The 23326-nt window shown below is 37.8% G+C and overlaps 1 protein-coding gene across 1 annotated transcript; it reads right to left on the bottom strand.

Annotated features, from left to right (window-relative positions):
• Positions 1 to 2110: 2110 nt before the first annotated feature.
• Positions 2111 to 23326, bottom strand: HOOK1 (hook microtubule tethering protein 1). Its single transcript, XM_027649061.1, has 22 exons — positions 23201 to 23326; positions 19174 to 19259; positions 17838 to 17910; positions 17556 to 17606; positions 16936 to 17068; positions 16219 to 16286; positions 14932 to 14994; positions 14120 to 14203; positions 11331 to 11497; positions 10593 to 10733; positions 9245 to 9446; positions 8293 to 8403; positions 7933 to 8020; positions 7788 to 7848; positions 7213 to 7353; positions 6608 to 6695; positions 6113 to 6147; positions 5457 to 5539; positions 4942 to 5042; positions 4492 to 4593; positions 3729 to 3797; positions 2111 to 3527 (listed from the first exon to the last, which is right to left on the bottom strand). Exons 1-22 carry the CDS (start codon positions 23249 to 23251, stop codon positions 3369 to 3371), a joined length of 2157 nt encoding a protein of 718 aa, XP_027504862.1. The 5' UTR covers positions 23252 to 23326; the 3' UTR covers positions 2111 to 3368.

Genomic DNA, 23326 nt, shown 5'->3' with positions numbered 1-23326 from the left:
ATATAAAAGAACTCTTTCCAAAGAAAAAAATAAAACCAAAAGTTTAAAAATTAGTGCAATTTTCAAGTTCTATGCAACACAGTGTTTACATTTGTTTTAAACAGAAGATGTAGACACCGATACACCGAAAACTTTAAGTCTAGCATTAGGGGAAGGAAAAAAAGAAACATGTAAGAAAATTACTGTACTAGACATTACCAACTCTTAAACAATTGTTTTCATTTTCTAATTTCTAATCTATTTATGGCTACCTAAATAGAACATCAGTATTGCTTATATTACTTATTTCCAAGTAAGTGTATATCATATAAAATAAAATACCCATATATATATATATATTTTTAATGAACCAAAAAAATCAGGTGAAAATTTATTTTCAGTGAATGTTTCTTAATCCACTATAATAAAGTTGTTGCAAAAGAATCTTCTCAAAACTGCTGCCTGACCCATCTTGAGTAAAAGAACTCACTAGTCCAGAATTTGTATTATTGCTATAAAACTTCTCTTCCATAGTAATCTTATATAAAAAATAATTAAGAAATGATATGTTAATCAGAACATATTTTTTGTTTCTTTGGATCTGTATTACCCGTTTTACTGGAAACTGGCTAAATTACTAGTAATCCTGTTTAACTTCACCAGTATTCAGTGATTTCACCTCATATTTGGATGTGTTCCTAACTGTGCTGATGGGATGGTATGAATTCATCCTGCAGCAGAGACAGCGGCCTCTTTCTTTGTCCTGCCTCAGCAGTGGTGCATAAAAGGACACATATTAACAGAGCTCTGCTGCTACATGTTGGATACAACTCGGCTGTAAAACAGCAATGGCATTAGTAGCTTTTTTTGTTTGACATGAATGAAGCAAACATTAAAATTATACTCATCTAATGGTCCTTCCTGCACAGCCAGAGGAGCTGAAGTGAACACACCACCATGGCTTATAATCCAATATTTATTTCTGAAGATCAGTTCCTCATTCATAGGACATAACCCAAGTTTTACCAGTTGTAGAACAGCTGCTCTTAAACAGGTTCTCAATCCCAAAGAAACCCTTAAGTTATATTCACAGGCTTAACTTCTAACAGTTTGGAGAAGTCCCAAATAAGCAACATTTTATTCAATATCTGAAAACCTGATTAATTTTTGGCAACCCCAACGAGACTATGGGGACAAGTGTGCCCTGAAAAAGGCTGATCCCTGCCTGTAGTTTGGGATTGAAATTCTTCCATCACTAGTTAGAAGACAAACTTCCAATTAAATGATAAGGGAGGTTCTTGCTTATTTTTGGTCCCAGGGTCTGCAGTTTTGAGAAGTGCAAGTCAAAGACATTTGCTCCAAGTTTGTCACTATTCAGCACCTGACAGACACTGACTGGCACAGCTCTACTACTGTGAGAAGTACAACAAATGCATCAAGCCTACAAACTAGATGAGTATTTGAGGGACATCCATGAAAGTTTCCATGCTGCAAAGAACGAGGGTTAAGAGACCCACTCAACACCATCAGTGACAGCTTCACATTTCACTACACCACACCACAGACCAGGCTTTAGGAATGTAAGCATCTTGCTAAGACTGAATCTCCTGCTCCACTGCTCACCACCATCTCCCACACTACCAGCAGAGTGAACAAGCAACTGTATCTTAAAAACACAAACTCCACTAATATCACTGCAGCAATAAAAGACCTCAAAACCCAAGAGGTAGTCCAAGCATAGAGTCCCAAAGAACAGCACCAGACAGACAAAACTCTCCAACAGCCACTTGTCTGGCACATTCTCTGCTCTCACAACATATGTAGCATGAGACTGGTTTTTAAACAGTGCTTTTTGAAGGAGGAAATCTGTTGAATGCCTAAATGTACAGCACTGTAAAACAACCACCACAACTAAGAAGCAACCCTAAGTATTAGAAATTAATACTTGCCTTTTCCCTGGCATTGCATGCAATGCCCAATAAAGAATTTAAGATGTTGGGGAAGGAAGAAATCAAATGACAAGCCATAGTGAGAGGCATGTAAAATGAAAGACTACCCAAACTTCATAATTCAAGACTTAAATTCTGCAAAGCTGAATTCTGCTCTCAAATCAAAGATGGTGAGACAGGTGTGTTTTCATTCACAAATGTGGTTGAGTTTTGTATTAGATGATGCTCCAGTACACCATCCTAAAATACTTAGTTTAAGTGTATTCATTTTATTTTACAGGCTGCTGCAATTTTATTTCATTTAACTATTGGCATAATCAATTTGTTCTAGACAGTCTGCAAAGAAGAACAGACATTGACAGGTTTCTAAAAATACAATTCAAAACAAAAATAAGACATTTGGAAAATAAAGTGACAAATTCTGTGAAAAACAGCAACTTCCTGCACACAAATTTCAGATATCAATCCCTTTTTCATCTTCTATCACACTATTATAGTTTATGCACTTCTCTCCCTGCCAACAACTGTTAAAGCCATCTTTCGTTTCTCTGCCTAGTAGTCAGTTGAGAATAACTGAAGTGAAAACTACATTTAAAAAAGGAAAAATTAATTTCCATGCACAGGGTTGTATAAATAGGTTGAAATAAATGGGGCTCCTTCTCAACTAATCCCCCTTCTGCAAATAAATGCAGCATATGAATATGCCAGACTTTAAAATACAGCCCAGACTTCTGAATTATTATTATTATTATAGCTTTTCTCTTACACAGGAAAAGACAAGCTTTTTTGGCTTAAGTGAATTCAGCATCTTAAAGACAGGTTTTCTTTAGTGTGTATATGCACAAACTTAACCTTTTTTTTTTTTTTTAACTAAACTGAGTAATTCTGCTTCTCATGAAACAAATCCTGTCTTCAGTACTGGTACTATACCTTTATTTTCTTTTTCTATAAATGCAAGCATTTTCTTGCATTTAAAACTGTACTTTCTATTCTAAAAAAACCTGTATTATTTTAAAACATGGTACCAATCTTTTAAATCTATTTTTAGAAGAGCCCAGCAAAAATGCCCAATATTGCCAGTTTCCTGAAGTAAATTTTTGCATAACATCTTCCCATTATAAAAGTCAACTTTCTAGCCCAAACCCATTAAATAAAGTTTTAAATATATAGTGCCAAATTTCATATTTACAATATAATCTGAAGGCAAATATAAATCTTTTACGTTGTGCTTGTAAATAGGTACTGCAGTTATCAAATCTACTTGGAAAACTACGTGCTACCTTCTACACACACCACTGATCAAATGAATCACTCCTTGACAGTTCTGATGTTGAATTTGCAGCTGCCCAGTTCTAACCTCCTCTTTCCTCAAGTAAAGTGGAAGCTATAAAACATTTAAGGACACTTTAGCAGGTAAGTTTTCCTCATGGTCCTTGTGGTTTAATCAGATGTTGCCCCTGGTACTTTAACAGTGAGATTCCTCCTGGTGGTGGTGACGTGACGTTGCTGAGCCAGGAAGGAGCGTCCAGGCCCATCTTTGCAGGCACCACTGCTGCCAACCAGCCTTGCTTCCATACCCAGCTTCTGCAGAGTCAGGCTCTGCAAAACAGTTAAACAACAACTTAAATAATAGCAAAAATGGAAGAAAAAAGCCCTGCCATCTTTCATACACAAAGCTCATCCTTATTTAGTATGCACACAGAAATTCTTTTACTGGATTTCTTAGATTAATAAAATGTAACTGTCACATTTAGCAAAATATGTTTTTCTGATACACCAACAAATGAATTTTTGACCCACCTTGTTATACCATGCAGTTACAATTAGCTTTTCCTCATAATCACGTAGCTTAGCCAGTTTGTATTCGTTCTACAAGGAGACAAGAGGGAAGACAAGCTCAATTAAAACACAAATTTTATCTGCATAAACTTATGGCAGCCCATTGAGTGAAACAGAGGTAGCAGAAATGCTTCAATATACAAAATAACTAGAAAGTTTAGAAGTATAAATAAAGATACTTTATTAAAGACTGAGAGATAAATTATCAGACTACTTCAAAGAGGCTAAACTTCATAAAAGTTGCAGTCAGAAACACAGAAACAACTTAGAAATATACTCTGAGGGTTTGTGTGGGGCGTATCAGAAAGTCTATAAATAATTTAGTAATCTTTCCAGCTGAAAAGACAAGAATGTACTTCCAGCAGCTGACTATTCTTATTGTGTTACTGAATTGCTATTATATAATATACCTAGAACATCTTGCATAAAAGCAATCTGAGGCCACAGCATTTATACAGTCAGACCTATCAGCCTACTCATCTGTGTTGAGAAATTCTGTATTTGTCCAGGTAACTATTTAACTAGTCTCATCAATATTGCTGTAAAACTGAATGCATTTCTCCATTTTTTTTGATATTTGGACTACTGTCAACAATCCTTTCAGAATTTCAGCCAAGCTGAAATCCTGAATCATTACTGAATCATTAGGAAACAGTATCTTGACCGTCTAATATCAGGACAGAACACATTACAAGTTGTTATTAGATATATGCAAAATTTTTACCTCTAGTGCTTCAATTTTTTTGTCTTTCTCCAGTATCTGTTTTCTGAGCAACATAATTTCTGCTGATGCTGGATTTAGCTTGGGGTCTAAGGTTTTTATCACCTGGATAAGGCAAAAAACAAGAGCATAACAAGTCAGGTTTGATTCTCAACAGCTCTGCACCTCATCTTCTCAGAGGAGGAATATGGAAACAATCTGGGCACTGCTCAGGGAATTATGATGAAAATTAGGCTGTTACACTGTTAACAGAGACCAAAGGGTATAAAGGAATTATTAATGTACCTCATGTTTAGTATAAACCCCATTCTCTCATACACTTAACTGACTGCAGCTGAGCAATTTGATTAAAAATGCCTTTTTTAATTGGGAGGTGGGGACACACACATTCAAATCAATCTGTTTAACAATTTATGAGGGAGGAATGTGTATGTTCAGAAATAAACCACTTACATTTCTTGCTTTCTCAAGGTACATTTTATATCTTTCTTCCATTGCTTTCATATCCTCATCTTTTTTTCGTAAAGCTGCTTCCAGCTCTCCAATCTTCTGGGCTATTTACAGAAATTACCAACAAAGACATACAAAATAAAAACAGATGTGGTACATTCAAGGTTTCTGAGTTCCCTTGATTTCAACACTCTCAAAATAAACCTTCTGGCTACTACAGAGTTCTCTAAGTTATGATTTTTGTCTCAGCTGTCCCACCTGACCCTGAATTCCCATTTGGCAGAGTGCTGTGCAACAAAACTAAGCCCCCAGGATCCTCTCCCTGCCCACCAGCGGGCACAAAAAAAATCCCCTCCGTAAACCCCATTTCACGTTTAAAGCTAAGCTGCAGCAGAAACCCCTATCCAGACAAGTACCCCATAGTCCACTGGCTATGGGAATCATTTCAGAAGACACTTAACTTATTAAAAAAAAAAAAAAAAGCCAAAAGCCCAAAAATCCCACACAAAACAACTTACGGTTCTGACTGTCATCAGGCTGGAGCTCTGCAAGATCAGCCTCTTTCTTCTGTAACTCATCATGAACTTCGTTCAACTTTTCCCTGTGAATGAAAGACTGGACTAAGGATTAAGCTCACAAATAATTCCATGCAGTTTTAAGAGCTAGAAGCTGAAACTTGATGGTAGAAGTGCTTAAATAACTATTTTAAGCCTGGAAATTCTTCTGAGTTTAAACAGAAATATTAGTACGTGTTTTTGAAGAACCATAAAAGTTGTGACTCCTGAATTGAGACTCATTTACCTAAAACTAGGAAAAAATGAACAATTAAACCCCTCCAGCAGCTTCCAGCAGGAAGTACATCTGCTGAGAGGATGGAAGTATTCCAGAAGAATGGAATATGTTTTGAGCCCAGTAACAGTGATGCTTTTAGTAGTCTGTTGTAGAATCAGAACACTTAAAATGCTAGTGGTGGTTAAGACAGTTAAGTGGTACTAGTATTACCAGATCATCATGATCAGAGTAGACAAAACCAGAACACCAATACTTTACTCACTTTATGCAGGATTCCCAAATCAGTGGCTTAGAAAGACAAGACATCCCTGCAAAGATTTAAGCAGTTTCTGAGCTGTATTTAGCATAAATAAGCTGTTGTGGATGCATGTGCCTTACTTACATGTGTGCTGCCAACTTCTGCTTCAGGTTGCTGGACTATGAAAGGGAAGAGTTAAAATTCAGTTATATTTCAGTGTTTCATTCCAAGCAACATTAAAGTGCTCTTACAAATCAGCCAAGAATACTTAGCACAAGTAAGTCAAAGCAAATAAATACTAAGGAAACTGCATTTTTGTAACTACCTTCATATTTTTTTGCATTGCACAGAATCAATTCCACATCCTTTTCTTTAAAGCACCCCCTCTCATTACACCACTATTGACTGATAAAACTAAATGTAGAAGGTAAAAGAGTTACAGTTCCTTAAAGAAGGTGGAGGAAAGGAATCACATAAAACACGAGCTTTTCACTTGAAATACAGTTGGTGTGGGGTGTTTTTCAGACAAACTGAAAAATAAGCTGCACATCTAAACAAAGGACTTGATGTTACACTGAAGGACTTAAAACAAAACTGGTATGTTGTGTTCAAGGCCAAGAAGCCTGAACTTCTACTTACTCCTTCAGTCTTAGATCCCTGCTCCTGCAAAGTCTTTTGCAGATCTTCAATCTGCTGCTGTAATCCCCCAATACGCTCTTCATTCAGCCTTTTAGGAAGAAAAGACAGTTACTGGTCATCTGTATAGATCATAGACAAATTTTTCTGCTTCATGTCTGGATAACAGTTTTTCAGAGGTAGATCCAGGAGGACTTAAGCCACAAAGAAACTGATTTTTAGTTTGACTTGAACTTCTGCTGAAACAAGCACATGCAGCTTTAGTCAACATTTTATAATGAATTAAGTTTTGAGAAACCTTTATTACCAAAAACTCTCATATTCTAATGAACTGCTTTCAGCATTAACTGATAGAGAAATTCAGACCATATCCCATGGTCTAGCAGTTTGAAGTTCTAGAAATAGAGTTTATATCCATTCTTGGTCTACTTTCAAGAATCACTCAGAACTAAGAAAAGTGTCCTAAAAGCAATGTGTCATTTATGGTTACACTGGTGAAAGAAAAGGTACTTGGCTTCCTACACGGCACTACACTATAGATACAGACCACAAGGCCACTCTCAAATTCCAGAAATCACTTCTTGCTGTGTTTTAAGATGTAGTTTCACCTTTTCTCAGTTTCCAGTTCGTTCACTGTCCGGTGCTTCTGCTCCAGCTGTTCCTGGAGCTCTGCAATACGCTCATTTTCTGACCCTTCCTGTTTCAACAGGAGCATCTTATTTTCATGCTGCAGCCGAATAAACATTTCTCTGAATCAAAAAAAACCCCAAAAAAGTCCCTGTTAATTAAGAAGGTGACGAAGAGGAAGAAGTAATATTCCTGTTCACTCTCCCAGCCTTAAAGTGTGAGTAAATCAAGTTCTGCTTAATGATATAATTGGGGTAACACTCCAATTTTTTATTAAAAGGTAACTTAAAATATTGTGATGTTTTCAAATTGTAAGAGATATGAGCAAAGTTTTAAGTTGTCACTCCAAACCCAGATTTATTTACAGCAATCTGATATGCTTTTAAAAAAAATTAATTGTAGTATAGGAAAATAACAATTAACGGCTACATGGTGGTCTGAATAAGCATCATGGAGGCAAAGCAGGAATTGGGATACAGAGTCATGAACCTTCCCAAAGGCAGCGTCAAGACCCACCCATGAACATCCCAAAACAACCTCTACCTTTTGGTCTCACCTGTATTCCACTGGCAGAATTTCAGCAGCAAGATTCTCATGGCTTTTAACACGAGAGCCACCTGAAATCACATGGGAAGTTTACTTTAACACACTCAAAGAAATCTCTAATACAAATAAAAAAGCCTCTGAAGGTACAGCAATACCTGTTTGACTCAGGTGATCCTGCTGCATCTGTGAACACCGGAGCTCTTCATTTGTTTCTTTTAATGCATCACACTGCACTATCAGTCTCTAACAAGAAAGATTTGAGGTGGAGTTAAGTCAAACTGCTCCATTTTAAGAGCAAATAACAATAAGTAGAACTAATACTGACACATTCACTTTTCAGGTTGGACTTGATGATCTTGGAGGTCTTTTCCAACCTGGATGATTCTATGATTCTTTATTATATGTGTATACACACACAATTTTTATGAAGACACTAATTCCAGGAAGATTTTTCTCCAGCAGAGCATTTAAGAGAGACATTAGGTGCTCAAATAAACTCCCTTAGAGAGACTTACCTCTTTTTCTTTGATTAAAGCTTCATGTTTTTCTTCAAGTCTCTTCATTTCAAATGCCAGTTTATCAGCTCTTTTGGATTCTTCAGACAGTTTGTTATGAAGCTCTTGGACCTTTTCAGAAAAACACTGTATGAATACTGCGAGATGCTACTTCTAAAAGCTATATTAAAACAGTCACTCCTGTCCAGTTCAGCCAAAATAAAACAGCTGGTCCCTCAAGCTTAGGAGAGGGAAGATGAGACAGGAGCCTGTGTGCTTTGGGGTTTTTTTTGTTAGTTGGTTGGTTTGGGGTTTTTTTTATATTTAACTCTCTCTTTTAATTACTACTGAAATTAAAATAAAACTACAGTTTAAAATACATTTCCATGAATAAATATAAGAATATAAGCATGTAGTGACAGGACAAGGAGGAATGGGTTCAGATTGTAAAGAGAGAAAATTTAGGTTAGATATATGAAATTCTTTCCTGCGAGGGTGGTGAGGATCTTTCCTGTGAGGGTTGCCCAGAGAAGCTGTGGCTGCCCCATCCCTGGAAACGTTCAAGGCCAGGCTGGATGGTGCTTGGAGTAACTTGGTCTAGTGGAAAGTGTCCCTGCCTATGGCAAGGGGTTGGAACAAGATGATCTTGAAGGTCCCTTCCAACCCAAACCATTCTGTGATTCTGTGATTCCTTACAAGTGATCTCAGTAATAGCTGAACAACCTCTCCCAGAAGACAGTAAAAAAGAAAACATTGCAAACCACAGACTTTCACATCAGTTGAGAGGGCAACCAGTTAAGCTTCCCAGTTTAACAAAGAGGGGAAAACCCCAGAAGTGAATGGCAGTGTATGAAAGTTTCATAAATAAGAAATTCTAAGGGGATGACACAGGTTAAGCCCATGGGCTGTTACATTAAGCTGTTCCCAAGTATCTGAGGAAAAATTAATATTTCCAGTATAAGTGTGGCCTCACCTGTCGTTTGTAGGTCTCCAGCTGGGCTCGTGCTGCGTTGGCTTTCTTCAGCTCATCCTCCAGGCTGACTGTGTTGTGCATGTACATCATGTTGGTCTCCTGCAGCGACTTGACCTGTCTGCGGAAGTCGTTCAGATCCTGCAGCTTCTTCCGATACACTTCCACAGTTGATTCCAGCTTACTGGCCTTGTCTGCAGTAGCCCTTAAAGTATGAACAGGAATTAGAACACAGAGCATTTTTCTTCAAAAGCCCAATTCTGCTGTCATGAGCATTCAAGCTATTTTGAAAGAGAGGTGCAACACGCTTAGCAGCACTTACATCTTACTGCTTTATTTTTAAATGTATAATCAACATAAACTTGCTCATAAAAATTGAAATCAGCACAGGGTTTAAGTGAGAGTAAGACTGACAGTTGTATGCAAGAAGTATGAGCAAGGGTTAGTGTGTCAAATACCCCTGGGGAATTCTGTGGGGTGCAATGTAAATGCACCACATCCCGTGCTAGATAGTCATCTCAAACTGCTGGTACCTGGGAAGGAAAAACCACACAGGTGTTCTCATTGTGGGATTATACATAATGAAAACATAATTGCACTATGAGAATGGTCATTAGCAGATATGACCAAGAATTATCAGCTTATCACTAACAAAAATCTACACAGTAAGAAAATACTGGAATCATAAATTTCAAATTAATTTTAATATTTGTGTTTAATATCTGCATTCTCATATCTTTAAAAACTGTGTACAAGAAAATTATGGAAAAAAAATCTATAGTTAACATTTGTTTCAGATGTTACTTAAAAATCATTGTAAGTTAAGCCCCTGGAACCAATTTTCATTTCTATGTTTTATTGATAATATTTTATAAATAGCAGATCTGCTTTCACAGTGTGAGTTCTTGGGTGGTCTGGTATTTTATACAGTTTACACAAGCTGGAATGTTACCTTAAATTCTCATGGATGTTACTTTGTATTTCATCTTCATTTTGTTAATGATCTCCCTAACCTAAATCTGGCCTAGAATGCTGACACCAAAATTGTGTCAAAGTTCTAGCTGCATATATGCTTTTCTACTTTAGAACTTCAACTTTCCATCCCACATGAAGAAGCATAAGTTCTGTAGTCATTAATTCTGCTTTAATTAATTCTATGTGTTATTCTTGTCAAACAACAGAGGTTTGCCTGAAAGCTGCCACTTCATCTCTGCTTTGTCAAACACCTCATCCAGGTAAGATCTGCAGAAGTAACAACTCCAAAAAATCTTGTTAAATACAAAGCCTTGGATTTAGTCATTAAATCTTCCTAATGTGTGTGCGTGTGTGTGGAGCTCCCCCTACTACATACCTAAGAATATCATTTTCATCTTTCAAGGCTCTAGATTCTTCTGCCAGGGAGGTCAGTTCATTGTTTCTATGTTGCAGTTCAATCAGTTGTTTTTCTAGATCTTCACAATGGACACGATAATCATCTTTTGCAGCTTCAAGCCTACCATATCAAAAACAGGAACTCTGTTAGGACCATTTTGTTATTATACAGTTCTCATTTAGTGCTAGAATTACTAAAAATAAGACAAAGGAAAACTGTTAAGTCACCAGAAAAATGCTATTGCAAACACGGAACTTTTTACTGTCTACCTGTTAAATCATAATGGATTGTTCACTACAAATCTGCCACACCAGTATCAGGGGATCACATGTAAAGTAATTTTCCCCCCACTATGTGTCACAGAGAGAAAGACCAATACGTGAAAGAAAAGAGTACAGTAAAGAGATATGATGGTGTTAGGGGGGTTGGGGTTTGTTTTGTTTACACACCAATCACTTCAGCACTCATTTTCTGTCCTCCCTCCCCTTTTTTTAAGTATCAGAGGGCTATACCAAAGTATATTACCCAAGTAATATCTTTTACAAGTAACAGTGTCTTTTTCTTTTTAAATATAAGGACTATCTTTAAAATATGCTTATACAGCACTAGAAAGCTTTTAATGCAAAAGAAATTGAGATGGAAAATGCCAAAAGAGTATCAGAAATTCTCAGGACATATTAGACAAGTGAGGGATTTTTGAAGGAAATAATTTAATACCTGAAGTTTTCTTCTTGCAATTGCTCCAGCTGCAACTGTGCATTAAAATACTTTTTTGCAACCACAGTATTTGGATCATCAAGAGAGTCGTCTAATTGCTCTAGTCTGTCATTCATAATCTCATTTTCTGACATCAAGCTGTTTTTTTCATCCTGGAGGGCAGCTACCTAGTATAGATAAAACAGCATCAACACTGTAAGACCTGTCCAAAGAACTCAAGCAAGGCAGCAGGATGTCACCAAATTAGTTTATGAAAAAGGTTGAGCGCTTAGAAATTTTAGAACATAGTTTTACAGAGCACACTTGAGCATACAGATGCTTTAGTGTATGACAGTTATGAAGCACTAAAGGAAAAGTCCTTCTAAAAAAAAAAAAAAAAAAAAAGACAATTTTTCGTAACTGAAACCACAGTAAAGGCACACAAAGTGATATGGAGAGGAACTGCTACTTTCATTAAAAACACCACGGACGCCGTACAAAAAACTCCAAAACTGGTGCAAAGGTTACTCTCCATCTTGCTTGTACTGGACAATAAGCAGCAGGATGGCATGGCCAGCACACCCAGGGACTGCCGTGCTCAGCAGTGAATGGCTGCGCGTTCGGAAGCGGTTTCAGGCGCCGTAAGCACACACGCAAAAGAAAACCTGGCCAGCTTCAGAGAGAGCATGCACTGGGCAACAGTCAGATACTGGGTGCTCACAGCTAAGCAAATGAGGATACAACACTTCACTGGAAGTATATTAACAGCCATAAAATGGGGAAGGATTAGGAGGATAGAACCTTTAAAGTTTTTCTAGTGATAGCTGTTGTGTTAATTTTAACGTCCTGTCAAACACAAGAGCACGTAGCATGTGTTAGTCAACTGGCATTTAAACAGGGACAATATGCTTTTTGGGTTATGTTTTCCTGAATCAGAAAGTAAACCTACCTTTCTTATACTCTTGGAAAATATCAAGGAAGACTGAGACCTTACAAGTGAATTTATTAAGAATTAGTTTAAATGAGAAGTGTCAGTCAATATTACGGCTTCAAATAAATAAAATTAAAAAAACATATCATGATATTATAAAATACATACAACCTAGAGTATGCAATATTAAGAAACAATTTGTTTGTGATCATAATTTTAAAGTCTATCAGTCAAACAGATATAAAAATCAAACAGTAGTTAATCTACCACTCCATTAGGTGCTGGCTTTCTGGGTTCACCCCTTTTTTACAATACCAGATGTAATTTACTATTTGCATTCACAGAAACATCTGTGAGTAGAGAGCGTATCTGAGCCTTGCTCAGCAAAACACTTCCTGTTCAAGGTTCAGCCACTCCTTAAGCATGTACAACATTCAGACTTTAAGAATAACATTAAGACATCTCCCATCTCAGACTTAAAAAAACCTTAAAATCAAACTACGACACAACTCGGAGCAAGTTTTACATCTTTTCTCAGTTCCTTTCTGATAGTTTTCTCTTTTATTATTTCAGCATAACAGAAGTGGTGTCAAAGTCAACACAGATTATAAAGAGATATTTTAAACACACATCAAAGTATTACAGAGTGTGGTGACATTAACTCCTCTGTTTATACTCAGCAGTACCTTTCCCTTAAACACCTTTCACCTGTCCCATACTATTTTATGAGCAACTGGTTTTGCATAGCTTATGATTAATTAATAGAGAAATCTGGAAAGACAAGTTTGTGGGAGACAGCTGAAAGCCTGGGACTTCTCCTGCAGATTCTGTTCACTTTTATATCTCTGTTCTCACTAGGAAGCCTTACTGCTGCCTCAAGGAAAAAGAAAATTAAATACCAATTCCATTATAACAATAGCTTCCTGGGCATGGCAACTAGCTCTGAGCTACTTCATATACAAGTATTCAACTTTTTCAGTTGTCACTGCCTGTAAGAAATGTAAAGCTGGCCTCTGCTTTTGTGGGTGTTCATTTTCAGATGTTCACACAGCCAGTACAGCCCTTTGGCTCCTCTAAGAAGATGCAATCCAAATGTTCTCTTTGTGCAGAGCCAAATTTGAGATGAAGTGCCTTGCCAGATAAAACTCTTTCTATTCTCAGATCATTGTGCCATAAAAGAGGAATCACACTTAAGAGTATCAAATGGATTCTTTTTTCTTTAAAAAGTTGATTGAAATGCAAATTTCTCTTTATTGTTACGAAATCCTCTCTACTTTTTCTCAAGAGTGACTTGATTAACTGCTATATCCATTAAAAACAAAAATAGGTCTATTATTACTGTTGTTTGAAAATGTCAGCAAGGATCTATTAGTTTCCATTATTTTATCCAGAAGTATCCTCCATGCTACACTTGTGCATGACAAAAAGTTAACAAATTTTAGATAAATTTCGAAATTTAGTCATTCATCAACTCCTATTCAAACAGCATCATTTTCCTGTGATTAAATCTAATGACTGGTTATTACATGAACTGGATTTTTTGGACACAGTACAAAAGACTAGAGGAAGCAGTGATTAAAAATGAGAAGGGCGATTTTTACAACCATGAGAACATTGTTTTAACACTACCTGCTACTGAAGGTAAACAAAGGTAAGAGATCAAAGACCATCTGAGGTAACAGCTGGCACAGGACCTCAGCTTACACTTCCATTGGAAAACATTCCCCAGTAACTGCATTTTGGAGTACAGAATGATTGCTTTTCCCCCACAAGAATTCTCACAGAAATTTAAATGCAAAATTCACTTTGCCCTTCACTTCTGCATCTTAATAGCAGTACCACTACATATTAAAGAAGTAAGCAACTTGCTGTTTCTTACCTGCAAATCAAGCTCTTGACATCTTTGTGCTAACTCTTCTTTTTCTGCTAATGCTTCCTGAAGATCCTCCAAGGCTCTTTTAAGCTTTCAAAAAATAAGACAGTCAATCACTGTGGCCCATATCCAAAGTGCTCACAGTTGTAGCTTACAAAACAACTTAACTGCTTATATGAACTGTTTAAGAAGTATGTCAGGTGCACACACTGACACAGAAACCTATATATACACTGTTACATCAGGATCCCTGTTCATTTCACTTGTCTTCTAAATGATTGCCACATGTAACAAGTAAATTATTGAAAAACAGCAAACACAGCAACTTGGGCTAAAGGCATAACAAAATGAAATACAGGAGCATTCATGTGGTCACAATTTCAAAATCCCTGCCTGTTAAAGAAATGCCTGCCCTTCATCTTAGAATAGAAATATTGATGCTCCTTTATGAGCAGCTACTTGTAAAGACAAGTTTCATTTTATGTGTAACTTGTAGTGTTAAGGTTATCAAGACTTTTCATGACCCCTTAAAAATAACCTGAAGTGTTCAGCCTGGCATGGCTGAGCCTTGATGTACCCTCACCTCTTCTTGCACTGACCAGTTTTACCCCATCCAGTAAGATGACATAGCAGGCACTGTTTTGTTTTTTGGTTGTTTTTTGGTTGTGGTTTTTTTTTTTTTTAAGAAGCTATAGAACAGCAGATAACTTTTTACTTAATTAGCACTGAAAAACAACATTACTTCACTCTAAGGATGGCAAGAAACCAGCTTATTGTTCAGGTTTGATCTACAACAGCCACAAATATTAGGCAGTTACCTGCTGTTCCATTTCACTTGATGCATCACAGGTGGAAGGACTCGTTACTTCCTTGCTCATGAGCTACAAGAAGAGGCCACAGGAAAAAAGGTTAAGTTAGAGGTTAAATATCTGTAAATTCACTGCCTACAGAGTACCAATTGTATTTTCCACTATATCACTGCATTCCTTCAATATGTCAAAATAGATTAATAGTAATAATAAAACCCACCTCATGATTGGTAAAGGATTTAAACAAATCTAGAATAAGATTACATTTTTCACCTCTCCCTCCCTTCCCCCTCTCAAAAAAAAAAAAAAGTTAGCAGTAATATCTTATTGAATATATCTGTGATCTGTTGAAGTTAAAATGGAGTGAACCAGAGGACAGGATTTCAGTCAATTAAATTAACAGTCATCACACTTCTCTGTACTCCGTTAATTGCCACTAAGCAAACAATGGGAACATTAACACTGCTCTCACTGATCTCCAGTACAAAGAGGTACACAGTGTATCTGTCAACAATTACAGAGCTTTACTTTTCACTCAGGAATTACTGTATTATTTCTAGACCTTCTTCAGAAATTTTAATTAATCAGAAGACAACAACCAAGAGGTTTATGGATTTCTTTCTACCAGTAGGACCCCTGTACCTCTAAAGACTATCCAGTCAATTTAAATCTGAGTTTTAAAGCCTATTACCAACTCCACTCACACCTTGATGAGGTTGCAGTTACAAACCACCTTTTCTTCAAAGTCAGTATTTAGTTTTTGCCTTTCTCCACACTCTGCTTCAGTCCTTAAGCTTACAAATGTGAGTGACTGCAGAGCTAAGCCGTGAGCTGGATCTCCAAGATGATCCAACCAAAACCAAATTAAAACAGGAGGAGGAGCACACCATGACAAGAATGGAAGAGATGCAGCTGCAAGCTTGTAAATCAGAGGCTGGAATGGTCCTTCTGCAACAATGCAGCCTCACAGACACAATCAGGTTAATTCTGGGACCAAGACTATAACACTGGAACATTTCAGAACCTGACTCCAGTATAATCAGTGGTTGGCAACTATATACATTTCTTGTGTGGAATGAAAACTCTTAAGCATTTGTTGTATGTTTGGGCACATGAGACTAAAATCAAAACCCCTTGGTTGGAATCTGGGGCCTCTTGGTCCTGAACCTCCCAAATAATTTAGGAAAGTACTTACAGTCTTCCTTGTAAATTCTTTCATTCAAGCAAAGGTCAAAGGTAACAAATAGATATTTGGACTTCTCAACTGACAGCATTAGGCTGTGAACTGTTACCTACCTCTTGAATGGCTGTCATGACAACATGCTGAACAGATTCTTCAAGGGTCATGATATTTTGTATGTGTTCTGTGAAAAACAATTTGCAGTGACTCATGACCACGTTCATCTTAACAGCTTGAGTAATGTGATAAAGTGTTTGCAGAAAGATCCAGAAGAAACTATTATCCATAAAGCTCCTTCAGAACAGGTAGTGGTCTTTTTGTACAGAGGACTACTGTTAACCAACAACATTATTATTCACTAATACGGTATAAACACAAGAGATTATAAACTCTTAACTGCACAAATTAATATTCTGCATAACAGAGTAAGGAGCATGGAGCATTAGCTCTGGTATGGGGAGAGAAAACAAACAATTCAATTTTGAGACTCTGTAGACAAACAAGAGAGTTCCCAATGTAAGTTTTTAATTTAATTTGTTAGATTTCCATTTGAATAGTAAGTTTTAGGTCTTGGTACATATTTTAATAAGTACAAATAATCCTCAAATGCTTTAGACTATTTTTTTAAACCTACTTGAACAAAGTCTTGAGTTTTATCCAAAGAAGTTTCCCACAGATTTTCTTTTAAGTGAACTCCAGTTTCAGAATAGGAATGTAACATATTAAAAATAGAGACTTTCTGACACATAAGAAAAAAGTTTCTAAGTCTCTTATACCTTAACAATCACTTGTCAAAGTCTGGTGATTGTTGAACAGGTTAAGGTAGTGCCTACCTTGTTTCCTCTCACAGTTGACTGCGCAACCTAAAATAAGCTGCAGAAGCCTGCCCAGTTCAGTGGGATCTGAGTTCTCAGATATCTGGTTTAAGTCTGGAATAAGCTCTTCTGAAATCTGCTGACCCAAGAACTGAAAAAAATGGAAAAAAAGTAATTTAAGAGATAAAGCAGACTCCCACTTCCGTACAACATGAAAAACCAGTATCACGCAAAAAATCTGGACTCGGTGAGCCATGCAGAGAAAATGATCCAGGAGGATTTGTACCTTGGCTTTCAGCTTCCAAGTGAATATCATAAAACCTAGACTGGGGTTGCTGAGTCTGTTCTGTTGTGTACAAGAGGATTAAAGCTTCTCTAGACAAGAGCAAACATGAATGCACAGACTAAAGTCAACAGGATTCTGCAGCTCAGTCCTTATGACATTTACCTGGGCAGAGACATGGTTTCCAGATTATACTCTTATTTAAAATACATCTGCTAAAATTAATTTTATATTCACTCAGACCTCACGCTTAGCAGATAATCAACAGACACTTTCTGCCAAAGAAGTCCTTAAGATAAATTCACTTGCCAACAAAAAAAAAAAAAGCCAGGTGAAGGAGGGCAATAATCCATACCTCATGGTAGTAGTCCATAATTCCTTGCAGTATCTTCTTCAGATTACTGGACTAATTGTTGTGCATGAAAGACAAAGTTATAAACTTTAATTAAAATTTTTGATTTTGATTAAATATCCCAACAGAAAATCCCCATGCAACAATGCTGGAAGGCACTTAAAACTATCAACAGACAGTTCAAGTTCATTTAAAATATGCTTGAAAGCCTGATCTTAATTCTGTGGGTTTTGGATTGCTAGATCTGAGGACTTCATAAATTTCACTGTCTTCAGTTTTAAATACCTTTATTCTCCAGTTGTCACCAACATCATCTTTAATGCGATTTAGCCAAGAGGCATCAAACCAAGCAACGTCTCTGAAACAAAATTAAATGAGTAATTGATAAGCACAGACTTAAATAAGATAGCAAATTCCCAGCATTAAATCACCAGGTGTTGAACTACAGTGTCTAATGAGGCATGAATTTCTGGAGATTGCAAGGTAAACTTATGTTACAGGAAATTCCCATCCTGCTGGCTGCATTAAGACACCTTCCAGGGCTGGGAGAATTTCCATGTGTGCTTGAGCTGGGAACAGCTGGAACACAAGGATGTGTAGATCTTTGCCATGCTGAATTTTTATACCTGATAAAGTGATCGGAATCATGCAAACAAACATCCCTTTTTGACTAGTGCTGATATTGAGTTTGGTATCCATTCCTGCAGGTTGGACTTTCTAACATTCATCACAATTTGTCAAAGGCACTTATTAAAAAAACAGTTTGAACTACTGGCATTTTGTATTTTTTGTGTATTTGGTTCCCCTGGGCAGAAGTCTTTTCACTTTGCCAGCATAAATAAAGATGAGTTGTTGTGGGAGGTGTTTATACACAACAAGCTGCCAAGCAGTACAATCACACTGACATTGACACAATATTTAACAACATATTAACTTTTACAACGTACTGTTTATTCACTGGTCTCAAAGCACCTAATAAAGGACAATTATTATCCCAACTTGCACATGAACCAACTTGGCTGTGCAGAGGTCTGCCCAGAGCCTGTGGCAACCCAGCACCCTAAACACGTGGGAAGCAATCCTCAGCAAATCCTAAATCAATTTTTGCCATGTTTCAGGAAAAATATGATTTCTGTCTTTACACAGCACATTTTAAATCTTCACAAGCAGACAGGAGGGCTTCTGAGTTCAGGAGGGGTTTTCTTACGGGGGTGGGGGTTTGTGGTGGTGTTTAAGTAATTTCTTAATAACCAAAATTACAATTTGAGCAGGAGAGGGTAATGCAGACTTCTCTTTAATTATTTGAGCCAACAACAAAACGGGAAAAGTTGACGGGAAAAGTGAAAAAGTTATCCTTTATACTGCAGTATAAACATATATATATATATCTATATATATAAAAACATATATATTTATATATATATATTTTTATCACCTTCTCCATCATGTTATTATTCAACTGTTATATCATCACCAAAACAGCAATACACAGGCATATTCTACCTTCTTCTATAAACTGCCCACTCCGAGTTTCTGCCTACTTTAAAAGCAACTACGTATGTCAGACACAAAAACCTCAAGGAATTAAATACCTCTTCTTCAAACTGGAGAATCAACTTACATTTGGTGAAGCACCTGTGCCATGGCAACCCCATTAGTCAGGTCCTGAACATCTCTGCAAGGTGCAGCAGTATTGAAGGTCTGCAGCTAAAACAGGGAAAAAACACTGTGTTTCTCATTCAGCAGAAAAAAGGACAGGAAATTAGTTACCACTTTCCTTTTCCTCTTTAAGTTAAAGATGTCTTTTCACTTGAGGCAGCTAAAATCCTTTTTGAACTATGCAGGTTTTAAGCCAACCCAATTATCTCAATACTTGTGACTGTTATGACTAGTAGCTTAAAAAGTTAGTACAACCACCCACGCTTTGCTTTTTCATGCCAGACCTTCTATTGTAAATCAAATTATGGAATCATAACTTGGGAAACTACAGTTGTATTTAACCATCCCTCCAATTATGTTGCAGTGCTTAGTTCTGGCCATAATTACCTAAATAAAAAAGGGTATCAGAATAAGGTGTGAAATTTGCGGAGAAAAAAAATTCCAGTTTTTTACAACAAGAACTTAGTAATAGACGTAGGATGGGATTACCTCAGTGTTAAAAATGTTTCCCCGTTTTAGATATTTTGGGGGTTTTTTAAGCTATCCCCAAGCTTATATCTAACATTATGACAGAATTAGATGTATATTTAGAGTTGCAATATTTTATTCCTCCACAATCAATCACCTCAGAACTAACTATTCTAGGTGAGAGAGCCATTTCCATACACGACAGTTCATGACAGGAAAATAAGAGCCTTCTTCACCACTATGAACAAAATAGAAAGTTTGCTGTTAGTGCTACTAAAAGATGTGTATATGAAATGGAATTGGAGCGAGTACAGGTCCTTATAATCTCTGTCCACTGCAGAAATCATAAATGTAGGAGGTTTAAGAAGTCAGTGTCCTAAATTACCTTTCATCTGCAAGAGGGCTTTCCCAAATGTTCTGTGAAACACAAGCTTCTTCAGAACACACTGGTGAATGACCTTGTGTTTGGGAAATGGAGCTACTTGGACCACAGTGATGGAAAAGCAGTTTCCAGCTGTGAGAATTTGAGGCAGTTTTTGTCCAGTCTGTGTTTACAAAGAGTGATTACAACTCAATATTTGCTTGCTTCAAAAACAGCCAAATCTAGGCAAGAGAAAAATATGCAGAGCAAGGGTTTGTTTTTACTGTTTTTTCCATTTGTTTTTCGATTGAAAAAGCAGTTTAAAATCTTGTATTACGGGAAGTGAGAAGTCAGTAATCCCTTGCAGGTTACATAAAAGATTAAGTGGAACACCACAACCCAAAGCTGCTGTGACTGACAGCCCTGGTTTCTGTTACTCCAGCAGCCTCCACACCAACACAGGCACGACTACGAGTCAAAGGCTGAGCTTCCCAAAACCCACAGAATTCACAGCACAGGATTGAGATGCTGCCCTGTGGATACACCCCGCTGCAAACCAAGGGAATTGCTAAGCACAGGTACTACCATTTCACCTGGGCCTGTTAAGCAAAGCCTTAGAAAACCCCATGATAGGTGACACTGCTTTATGCAGAATCTCCCAGAATAGAAACAGCTAATTAAAATTAATTATAAAGCAGGACTGACAGTCTGTTTCTTTATATATTTAAAAGTCACATAAGGGTCTAGAAATAATATGAGAGTAGAAGTATTAATTACGGGTTCTCCAAACCTCATGCCAGCCCAATCATTTCCTCAAAATGGATTTTTACTGTTCTAGCAAACCCCATGAAAGCAGCAGGCATGGGGAGGAGGTTGGCAGAAGCAGCCACAGACTTCAGGGCTGTAGCAGTGCTCTGTTTTTTTAGTTTTACTAAATATAGCTTCAAGGACATGCTACTCACACTGAAAACCATTTTGTGAGTTCCAGCCCAAATGCACCCTGCTACTACAGGAGAAGCAAGTGTTTTTCTCTCAGGCACACAGATATTATGCTCACAATAAACAGCTGAAAAATGAATTTTGTAGCTCCACCACCAGACAACTGCAGATGAAACATGAGTGTTCACAGTGCCCAGAGGAAATCATCCTCTCCACCTCGGGAAGGTGTGCCCTCAATGTCACCTGGACAATGTGGGGTTGAGTTTCTCCATTTCTTACCCAGATTTTACACACTGGGGATTACAGAGCAATCAGATTTTAAAGTAGCAACAAACATTCCCATTCTTAACCCCAGAATATTGATAGAATAAACTCAGCTACTGGACAGAATTAACATTACCAACAACACCAGTGCCATCACTACACCTACTGCTGTTAATCTTTTCCCTCCATTTCCCCCAAAACTCAATTCAACTGCATTTTGTTTTTTCTGCAACATCCTCAGAACTTCATAATTCAATGACACCTGGGTTGCAAAACCAACAGATAATGTTTTTATTCAAATTTTCTTTCTTCTCTGGATAATGCATGTTTTCTAATATAGAATTTGGTAAAATAAAAATAGAAAAATACACACCCTGGCATCAGAACAGAAAATCATAAGCATGTGCTTGCTACATTAATGAGTAAGCAAACTGAGAAACCTTTAGAACCACAGAGCTAAATAACTCTTTTGTCTCCAGCATTTCATTCCCACTCCCTACACCACATTTTTCCCTATTATTCACACTGAAGTTCAACTTGTGAAGGATGTTTGAAACACATCTTAGAGTGTTAACAATCAGTTTCTATAAAGTTGTAAACTAGGTCTGAGAAATAGGGTGTTAAATCTAAGAACATGCTGACAATGCCTCTGCTGAGGGTTGTATAGAAAACCTGAACACAGGGCTGGATGTTCCTTTACATTGACACAAAGCTCATCTTAAGGCCAGACTTACATCCCTTTAAGATTCAGGATGTAATTACAGCTATGCACTGTGAAGATACTAGAAATGAGAATAAGGCTTAAAATGTTTTAAGCAGGAATTACAAAAATTATAGAGCAGTTCAGTACTGCTGACTTAAGGATTTTAAGAAAGAGTTCAGGAATGCAGTGATTTTTTTTTGCAACTGAATCATGATGGAATTATTCTTACATGACTACTGAGAGGAAAATACAAAGTTAAAGAGCATAAAACAGAAAGATTAACCCAGGTCCACAGAGGTAAGCATAAGACAACCAAAATTCTACAGACCAACCAAACCTTAGAATGTCACTAAAAGGAAAATTAAGGGAGAAAAAGAAGGAAATTGCTTTTCAGTGATTTATTACCAACTTTAACTCTTCAAAACTTCTGTGCTGCCATGCAGAAATTAAGAACACTACCTACCCTAGTAGCTACCACTTTTACCAGTTTCATTACTAGATTTCCACAATGCTTCCAAAACACTCCCTTCTTCCATGATTGACACCTCACAGATGCAAAACACCTGCTATTTCTAGAGAAACCCTTCTCAGGTAATCGTGGCCTCTCCCCTGCCGAGGTGTCACACAGCAGTTCTATTTAGCAGAGCTCACTCTCACCAAAAACACTGCACTTGCAGGACCAGATTTACAGACAAGGTCACGGAAGGAGCTTGGAAAGAAAGATAAAGAGGAAGCAACGATTGATGAGTTTAACAAACACAATTGTCCTCAATGACCTTAAAAGCCTTTTCCCACCTGAATGATTCCACAATTCTAAACCGGTGCTTCTGGCCCAGGTAACACTCCACACCCAGGTGTGGTGTGCCTGACTAATACACGCTTTAACCAGCTGCTGTGAAACGCTCTGAGGTTTCTGCGCCCGCCAATTCAAATTAATTGCATTTATTATTGTTATTATTATAAATTACTGAGCAGTTTCCACACTGAAGCCACGGCTGGAGAACCACTACTGGGCCCAGGCGATATTCCAACCATCACATCCACACCCCGGGGGTGCTGCGGGAACCTTTTGCGGGCTCGGAGAACAGTGTCCCGGGCAGCCCCACCGCCGCGGCCGCGCCTGTGCCCGACCCTCGGCCGGGGACGGAGGGGACGGAGGGATGGAAGAGACGGGTGGAACTCTCCCCCACCAGCTGCGCCTCCTCGCTGCCCCCGCGGGTTCCCCAGAGGCGGCAGCACCCCTGCGCCACTCACCCAGAGGATGAGGCTGTCGCACAGCAGCGGATCCGCCGGTTTTGGCTCCATCGCGGCAGCAGCCCCGGCCCCCTCACTCTCAAGCCGCCCCCGCTCGGCGGCTCCGGTCGCGGCTCCGCTCCGGCC

The sequence above is a fragment of the Corapipo altera genome, unplaced genomic scaffold, assembly GCF_003945725.1.
Source record: "Corapipo altera isolate COAL_440 unplaced genomic scaffold, ASM394572v1 112, whole genome shotgun sequence".
Lineage (NCBI taxonomy): Eukaryota > Metazoa > Chordata > Aves > Passeriformes > Pipridae > Corapipo > Corapipo altera.
Note: the sequence above shows the minus strand (reverse complement) of the source record. Positions and strands in the feature narration are given on the sequence as shown.